The sequence below is a fragment of the Geospiza fortis genome, unplaced genomic scaffold (genome assembly GCF_000277835.1).
Source record: "Geospiza fortis unplaced genomic scaffold, GeoFor_1.0 scaffold485, whole genome shotgun sequence".
Taxonomy (NCBI): domain Eukaryota; kingdom Metazoa; phylum Chordata; class Aves; order Passeriformes; family Thraupidae; genus Geospiza; species Geospiza fortis.
The window spans coordinates 1,564,907-1,573,740 of NW_005054457.1; the positions used below are offsets into that span (position 1 = coordinate 1,564,907).

The 8,834-nt window shown below is 43.7% G+C and overlaps 1 protein-coding gene across 1 annotated transcript in view; it reads right to left on the bottom strand.

Annotated features, from left to right (window-relative positions):
* The window catches only part of LOC102043819 (protoheme IX farnesyltransferase, mitochondrial), a 140,118-nt gene extending 131,940 nt beyond the window's left edge, over positions 1-8,178 (bottom strand). The window contains exons 1-2 of the mRNA XM_014309852.2: positions 8,146-8,178; positions 3,136-3,229 (exon numbers count right to left, since the gene is read on the bottom strand). Of these exons, the coding sequence (XP_014165327.1) occupies positions 3,136-3,229; positions 8,146-8,178 (127 nt within the window). The remainder of the gene's footprint in view (positions 1-3,135; positions 3,230-8,145) is intronic.
* Positions 8,179-8,834: the final 656 nt, after the last annotated feature.

The window sequence follows — 8,834 nt, forward strand, 5'->3', positions numbered from 1 at the left end:
GAACCAATACACAGGTCCAGAGTTACTTGCCCTCCCCAGGGCAGCTGCCAGGGCACATTGCTGCAAAAACCTGCATAGTGATGACTGAAAAGTGGAGAAGAGTAGCTAAGCACCAAGTTTATAGACTGGCTGAGTCAGCTTGAAAATGTACCACTCGTGAAATGTACTGATCATGAAATGTACACGTGATTCAAGGACTCATCACTGACCTCAGGATGTCACAACAGGCAGAGAAGAGGTGGCCCTAATTAGTGCAATGCTCGAGAAATGCCTGGGGTAGGTGCAAGGACAGCCTTGGATTTGGGCAGAAAAGGCATGTGGGAGAGTGTTTCTGAAGCAGCACCACACACATGCCCTCTCCCTTCTATTATTCTTAAACATCTACAACCAATCACTGCAGTAGGTAATCCAGTCTGACCCAGGATGGCAGAACCATCTCTCAAGGGTCACAAGCACAGCTAGCAATGGTGCTCTTAGACACAAAACATGATCCACACCAAGAGCAGAACTCTGTCTTTAGTCTTGTTTGTCAAAACCTGGTACATTGCAAGTTTTTGTGTGTTTTTCTAAATGCACACATGGCCAGGATGATATACAACCCTGATACCATAGAAACCTTACTCAGATGTTTACTTGATGTATGAATTATGCCAACAGAAAGATCTGAAGTCATCCTCTCCTGCATATTCATCTGTCACCAAGGCATCCGCGGGCCCCCATGACCACAGATTAACATGGGGCTCTGCAGTGGTGCTCCATTTGCTGTGAATGAGGAACATCCACATTGCAGCAGTGGGAGCCACTCACCCTCCCCAGGTAAAAAGGCTTACATATTGTGTTTTGCCTGTTGGATTTTGTTTTGTGGTTTGTTTTTTTTTTTTTTTTTCCCATGAAATTGTGTTAATTAAAAAGATTAAAGCCACATGTTAAAATATCAGCTGACAGGTATAGCTCCCATCCCCCCTGCTCCGTTGACATAATCATGAAATGTTAACACCAGACATCAGTCCTAGAAGAATGTAAAAATTATCATCTCAGAGCTATTAATACAGCACAGTTGTAGGGGGGGCTCTTTAAAGAGCATATAGCATTAAACCTCTTGCTAGATATTAAGGGGATTTCTTAACCTCTAAAATTATAGTTATGTGCAAAAGAGGGGAGAAAGGAGGGGGCTTCATTAAAAATCCATACTTAGCTGGCACAACAGTGTACTTAAGGGCTCTAGAGGAAGCCATTTAAACAGGTAAAATACTGCCCCAAATGCCAAGATGCCTCTTGGATAAAGAGGTCCTTTGTATCATTGATGTCCTGTAAGTGCCATTCTCGTCAATTTTCTCTTTCCTAACAGCCATAAAGGATATTTTAAATGCGTGAGGGATACTCAAGCTACAGGGCTATGGCACAGGGTTCCAGAGCAGTGAAACACTCCTTGAATGGACCTTGACAAGGGCTGTGGCCATGCAGAAATCCAAAGAGCCTTTAGAGACCCTGGGAGGAATGAATTTCTAAAGGGCTTTTGGAGACCACCAGTGAGACACCAGGCAAGGATCCTCTTTTCCTATAGGCTGTGAGAAAGGATGGCCTGTGCAAAAAAGCAACTCCCATCCCAATTATCTTGTGATGTGAAGGTATATACGGTGTAGAGAAGCCCATCCCATACAGCTGTGGCTCTTCTGGGGCACTGCAGAGTCTGATAGCAGCGAAGCAACATCAGATAGGGAAAAATGCTCAGTTTGGGCTGGTTTAGAAGTTAACTTTTCTCAAGTGCAGTCCCAAGCTGTAACAACATACTCCTTCTCCCTGCCTCAGCAAAACAGGCAAAAGCAACAAACCTACCAAAGCCTGATTTAAGTGTTTAATAAAAGGTTTGAGCAAATGCAATTTTCTTGTTATTGAAGCAGACAAGGCATACACTAATCAGAGTTCCCAGCACAGAGTTGAGCTAGATTCCCTCCTCTGCACCAGGAGCCCTGCCAGCACAGCACTCTTAGGTAAGACTTGTGTTTCATGCTCTTTGCTGACATAACAGCACCAGCAATCTAGGCCAGGCTTATTTATAAGGTTTAGTGGTAGCTGAATATACTCAGATGCAAGAAAACACTGCAACACTACTACCTACCCGATTTGCACATTTTCATCATATGACAGCATAAGCTGTAAGGTCAAGTATAGCTTCTCAGCCAGACTTGGATACAGCCATTTATACCAGGAGAAGGTTTCATGACTCCTACTCTGCTAGAGGTGCTAGTGTATGCATGAGCCAGCTTACAAAGGAATTCCGCTGATTCATTTGTTCTTTGGAAGTGGGTATAACTAGTCCATAAATTATGCATAGCTTCTAAAGGAGTTTGGTCTGAACCAAGACAGAACACATTCAAATTGAAGCTGATGACTTCACCAGCTTCAAAAATGGGACTAATTACAAGAAACAATAAGCAACATAGTTCACGCGAGACTGCCCAGGCCAGTGCAGGATGGGAATCCCCAGAAGTGATCTCCCAGACAAAGGCTGGCTTCCTCCTACTCAGATATTGGGCAAAGCTGATAAACTTTTAAGTTGAGATTTCTTCTAGTCCAAAGAAAACCAGGTCAAGGTCTCATTTGCATGGCGATTATTCATGTAGACTATTCATGTAGATTATTCATGTAGAAGTCTTCATTAACACTGCATGTGTGCGCAGCCTTGGGCCCCAGAGGGTGGACAACAGCTGTACTGAGGAAGAGGCTGGCATCTAGTCTGACCTGTACCACCACAACATCAAGAGGTCTTTAGTAGTCCTGAAAAGAAGACATAGGTACAACTGGCACTAACAGAGCAGCATGTACCCACACCAGTTTCCAAATGCACATCAGTGCAAGAAAGAGGAAGGTCAGGGTGGGCTCTCCACCACCCTCTGCCACCAGTCATTTATGTGGGTGCGGATCTTTTGATCAAACCTGATCAAAAGACACTTTGGCTTGAGTGAGTGTGTTTTGAAGGGTTTCTGCTGATAACATTAAACACAGTTCCATAAACAGAGGAACAGTTCATGGGAAGTGCCTGATTTTAGAAGCAAAAGGTAAGAGCAGGAATTAGGCTTCTGGGGCACAGGGAGACTCATGAAACCTGGATCTCATTCCTGCCCTTTTTGTTACCTTTCAGAAGGATCTTCAGCAGATGTTTTAACCTCTGTATCCTACAAACTGGGATCCTGATGATGAGGTCATATAGCCTGAAGGTGCTCAGAGACTGCGAGGGTGAAAGTCTTGAGAGCTAGCAAGAGATTTTCTCATTACCTCTACCTTAACAACATATCATAAAGCAATCATTTACACTCATTCTTCAGAGACTATTCTGGCATCACTTGCAAGTCATTGCCCTTGCCCTTCCCGCACAGATCCCACCCAGAGCTACCAGCAGGCACCTTTGAAAGGTACTCTTACACCATGCTGAAGCTGAGAGATTTGCAATGCATAGCCTGGCCACAGAAATAATATTAGGAGCGGCAGGGGAAATGCCACCAGACAAAATACTGCATATGTCAAGGTATTAGAAATCCCAGTGGAAAAAAAGTCCTCGTGGTTTAATAGAGAAGGTCAGACAGAAGTTATGTTTGTGTTTTTCAGCATGATTGGATTATAAATATAGTCATCAGAGGCTTACAACATGGGGAGCTCTAGATTGCATTGGGTTGTGTCACTTTTGACATGAGCAGGTGATGTCTTCATAAACCTGGCCCCATTCTCACCAGCTGTGGCAGGAGAGCAAGAGGAGCAAGTGGAGGATAAAAGATGGGAGCTTGCAGAGAAGGCAACGGGGACAAAGCAATTATAAAGCTATATATCCTTGGCTCTGTTGTGTCTTTTACTCTAGTAGTTCAACAAACAGAATCTATCATTAAGCGGCAACCATGCCAGAAAAGGGGGAAGAGCTGCCTGCTCAAGCAATTTTGTGATGTCATGATGCAGCAATACATATCTGATGTGCACAGGATACATCTGCTCCCTACAGCCCACAAACCTGTTTTGTCTGTTCTGGAAAAGATTTTCAAAAGTATTTAGAGGATTTATTGCCACCAGCTCCTTCAAAATGAACTCTCTGCCCGCAGATGTGAGGAAGGTTGTTTCTTGCTGAAGGTGTTAGCACATTGTGGAGTTTCTGCTGATTGGTCAACAGGATTTATGCTCCTAAAGCTCTTGGGTGCTTTAGATATAAATCTCCTGCAGGGTAAGCCCTGATCTTCTAGTGAGATCCATGCTGAGGAGTCAGGGTCTAAGACAGTAGAATTTCCATCATATGGATGACCTTCCATTAGCTCAAAATTAGTGTTGAGAAGCAGACTCATTTAATAGGAACCATAAACACCCTGAATTGCTATCAAGCTTATAATGTCAGGAGATAAAGTTTAAGGGACGTCTAAGGAATATCTGACTTATTAATAGCAAATGTACTAATAGCCATATCATGAGTGATCTATTTTCTGCTTTCAGTTTACCACTCATCACTACTCACCCTTTTCCTAGGAAGAATGCTGCAGTTCTAACAGAAGGATGATTTACCCAAAGAGGTGGAGAGATTAGATGGAGGAATAGACATTGGATGTATAGAGATGAAACAGGTTATTAATTTAACAGGTCACTTCTGGAAGACAGAGGTGGCTAGATACTCTCCCCCTACTTCTCCCATATCCTCCAGTTACAGGGATGCACAAAGCCCAGAAATGGAGACCCAAGCAGCTGGTCCCTGTGGTCAGCACACACAGCAGTCTCCAGCCATGCAGCTGTGTGACAGTGCAGCTATGAACTGGACAGTAAATGTCTCTGTTCCCTATGCATCTTACCCTTGGCCAGCTATGGAGCAGTGAGGGTTGAAGTGTGTTGCCCTATCCTAGATTATATCTGGTACAGATCCTTGTAAAAATATCCTTGTCAAAAAGAAACCTACATTTTCTCCTATTACTCCCTGATGGCACTTGTTCCTGTATGCTGACTAACAAGTAGAAAGCAGAAACATGAGGAGAAATCAGAAAAAAGAAAATTGACTGTATCCTCAGTATGGGAAGAAGTTTCTTGCACTCACATAGAACTTAATCACTTGCTCATTATTGAGCAGGAATACACATCCTTAATTCACTCTATCACTCCCAGTGAGAAATTATATTAATGCATCTCCTGTTGTCATGATAAGAACATTCTATAAAAAGGTGATCAACTTTTATTTAAACAGTAATACAGAAGATTGCAGAGTAACCCAAAATCTTGATTCACAGTTAATTCTGCTTGCACACCAGCAACCAAATCTGAAGCCAGCACCTCAGACACTCAAGGAGACCAAATGCCCAGAGACGCGATTGTACATGGAGATATCAGTAAAACCAGTGAAGGCAAGACAGAGCCAGAGAGCAAAATCAGGTGCTGAATGCCCTCTTGTTTGACTTCCACTAGTATTGTATAATTATATTGCTACAAGGCAAGAATTCCCAATTGTCCGCAACTTGGAGAGTGCTTAAGATGATATTGTTCTGCCTGGACGGGCTGTGCCCGAAGGCAATCTTTTAAAAGCGGCTGCTTTAAGCATTAGTTAAATGGTACACAGCGATTCATTTGACAGAGGTGTCATGATTAGTCTTATGCATGTGTCAATAAAACCAGTACCGTATGTGCAGGCTGGTTGGCAACACTGAACCTCTGAGACAATCAGTATTTCCAGTAACAGACTCATTTCTCTGGTCAAACCCACTGCAGGCTGTCAACCTCTTCTTTCCAAGTCACTGTTCAAACATTTCTTCTCTGGAGAACACGCTGCAGGCACCTCAATATCACAGTTTGGCTTTTATTTATACATGCACTTCCCCCAGATATATATTAACATGAAGCAGGGAAGCAGTGGTGGTAAAGGTTTAAGTTTGTGCTCTTTCTACAGTGTGTTTATCCAATGCTTTTCAGCAGATGCTCTCAGAGCACTTTGGAACCTGCTGTATTGTGGCAGTCACAGGAAGGTTAATTGTGGGTGAGAGAGGGGGAAAATCACTGCTCCAAGCATGCTGAGGACAGCCATAGTCAGCCCAGATATCACAACGTTTTGCATATGGCAGTGCCAGTTCTTCCAAAAGCCTGTGCATTTGCAGCTCCCTGACTGCTCAGACACTCTGCGCTCAGAAATATGAGGTGGAATTTTTTAGCTTATGTCCTCCAACAGCTTTCCCCAGGATAGTGCTCTGCTGTTTGCAGAAGGACTTTGGTGGCATTTTAAATTGTTGGGGTTTTTTGGGTTTTGTTATTTTAATATATATTCATTACAGGTATTTCTAAAACTCACTCTAATACCTGGACTTGGGAAAACAGTCCCTTTCTAACTGGTCATACGTCAGCCTGCTTCCTTTACTCCTGGGAAGGGATCTGGGACAAACAGTGACAGGGACAGCCCAGGAAACACAAATATACAGAACCATAAAGGCTAGAGAAGACCTCCAAGACTGAGTCCAACCTGTGACCGATTCTCACTCTGTTAACCAGACCACAGAACTGAGTGCCACCTCCAGTCATTCCTTGGACACTTCCAGGAACCCCAGGGATGGGGACTCCACCACCTCCTCAGGCAGTCCAGGGCAATGCTTAACAACCCTTCCAGTGAAGAAATTCTTCCCAATGTGCAACCTGAACCTCCCCTGGCACAGCTTGTGACTGTGTCCTCTTGTCCTGTCATGAAATTGTCACTGCATCTTCCATTTGGATACCACTAGGACAATTAAAAGGTCACTTTTTTTCCTGACATACTAATTTTAAATTAGGTTTAGCAACTCTTTGTGAATCTGGTCTAGTGCAGTAGTGACTGATCTACCTATCAGTAAAGCCTCTCATCAAGGAGATCAGCATGGCCTGAATAAGCCCAGCTAAAACCAGCAGGCATACTAATGGCATGGCACAAAATCCCTTTTTCTTTGTCCAGCTGAGACCACTTCTCATTTAGGTGAGTAGCAAAATTTAGCTTGAAAGTACACTTTATAAGGTTACTCGCCTCGGCACAGCATTTGTTTCACTTGGAGCATGGGACGCTCATCATAGGGAAGCATCTGGGCAGAAGAAGAGGTGCTAGTAGATGTGTGTTTGGATAGGATTCATCCCTGGACGAATCACCTGATAAACCCAATCCATAACTTAGCATGAGAGACAGATTTAACACTCCCAAATGACATGTTAATGAAGAAACAATCCCCTATAACATCCGCATGGTAAATAATTTACTTTTCTTCCAAGCACTGAGGAAGATTAATGGACAGCTTTTTGGGGGAAAAAATCAAGTAAAAACATTTGCCAGCTCCAGTGTCATCGCAGCAACAGGCAGCAAGTGTAAACACTGCAAGGATTGTATCCATTTAGCAGTGACTGGGAGACCACACAGTGCACAAGAAGCAGCGATGAACAGAGCTGCCCTTTCTGTTAAGGGGTCACTTTGAGTTTCCATTTGGAGCCGGGAGAGGTGGGGGATTCACTGGCCAGGTTCAAGGCACCCATTATTTGTTATTATGAACTTTCCAAGCTGAAGAGATTAAAATAAGTCCAAAGTGTTTCTCTGACAAATGTTAAACGTCATCCACAAGATTTATAGCACTTCTGTTCCCCTCCAAAAGCTTTTAGTTCAGTGGCAGAGGTTACCAAGGGCTTGTCCACTGGCTGCTGGCTTTATAGTTTTAGCACTGGCCAGAGAGCAATCCAAAGTTTCAATAATGAGTAATAGCACTTTCAGCTCACCATCATCATTTGTCCTACACCCATTATTGTCCTAAGAGACCAATCTTGATGATGTAAATGGTGCTGGCAGCTGGTGTGTCAGCGTTTCACACCTCTGCAGCTGCCAGGCTGCAGGATTACAAATATATGAAAAATAAAAAAGCTTAAATCCTAACACATTGGTAGGGTTCAAAATAGCATCCAACAGCCCATGCTGCAAAAACACGTCAGGCTGTACTCAGCAGCAGTGCTCTAGCTGCCTGCAGTGAGTGCACCTGTCAAAGGGACATCGGGGAAAGAAAATTAAGGTTATGGTGGGTATAGAAGCTACTTCAAGGTGCAACGGGAGATGGCAGACTTTCCTAGGCATGGCTGATCTCTGCAGTTATCCCACTAGCTGGAATTTCAAGCATCCCTTAGTCAACATATACTCACATTCACATCATGGACTGCATGGGCTATCTGCATGTTTGCGTCCATAATGATGCTTTGAGTATCCTCACATCCCCTTTTTTCCTTTCCCTTCACTCCCTGAGATCAGGCTGGTATGTTCAGCATTGCAATCAAATAGGAATAACAATCCATTACAGCCACCAAACTGATTGTGCTGATCTGCAGATGCAAATAACCTCAGCTGATGGACCAGCTTTCCAAAAATCATTAGAAAAGGGAACCACCACTACAGCAATCACCAACCTCCCAGCTGCTGCAGTGTTGTCTGGACACTAACAGGTTGGCTCTGTTTCCCAGATGAAGAACTTAATTACCCCACTGCTACTCTGTGTAATTACAACAGTTACGAATCTTACTCTTTATCAAGCTATTTCAAATCCAGACCCTGGATTTGACTCACTAACCTCATCAGCACACAGCCCCACCAGACACTGTGGGAGGTAATTTTTTGAACTAAGCAATAAATCAGGTGTTTGCCTCAAGTGCGGCTCAAAAGCTTGACTCTCCTAAGTGGGTTGAAAACCCTCTGCTCAACACTGCTGACCCTGCAGTGCAGAGCCAAGGCAAAAATGGTGCCTCTAAGTTATCACAAATTTGAGACCAGGTTGCTCATCGTCCAAACAGAACATCAGAGCATCCCTTTTAGCTGTCCTCTCCAGCTAAACAGGGCA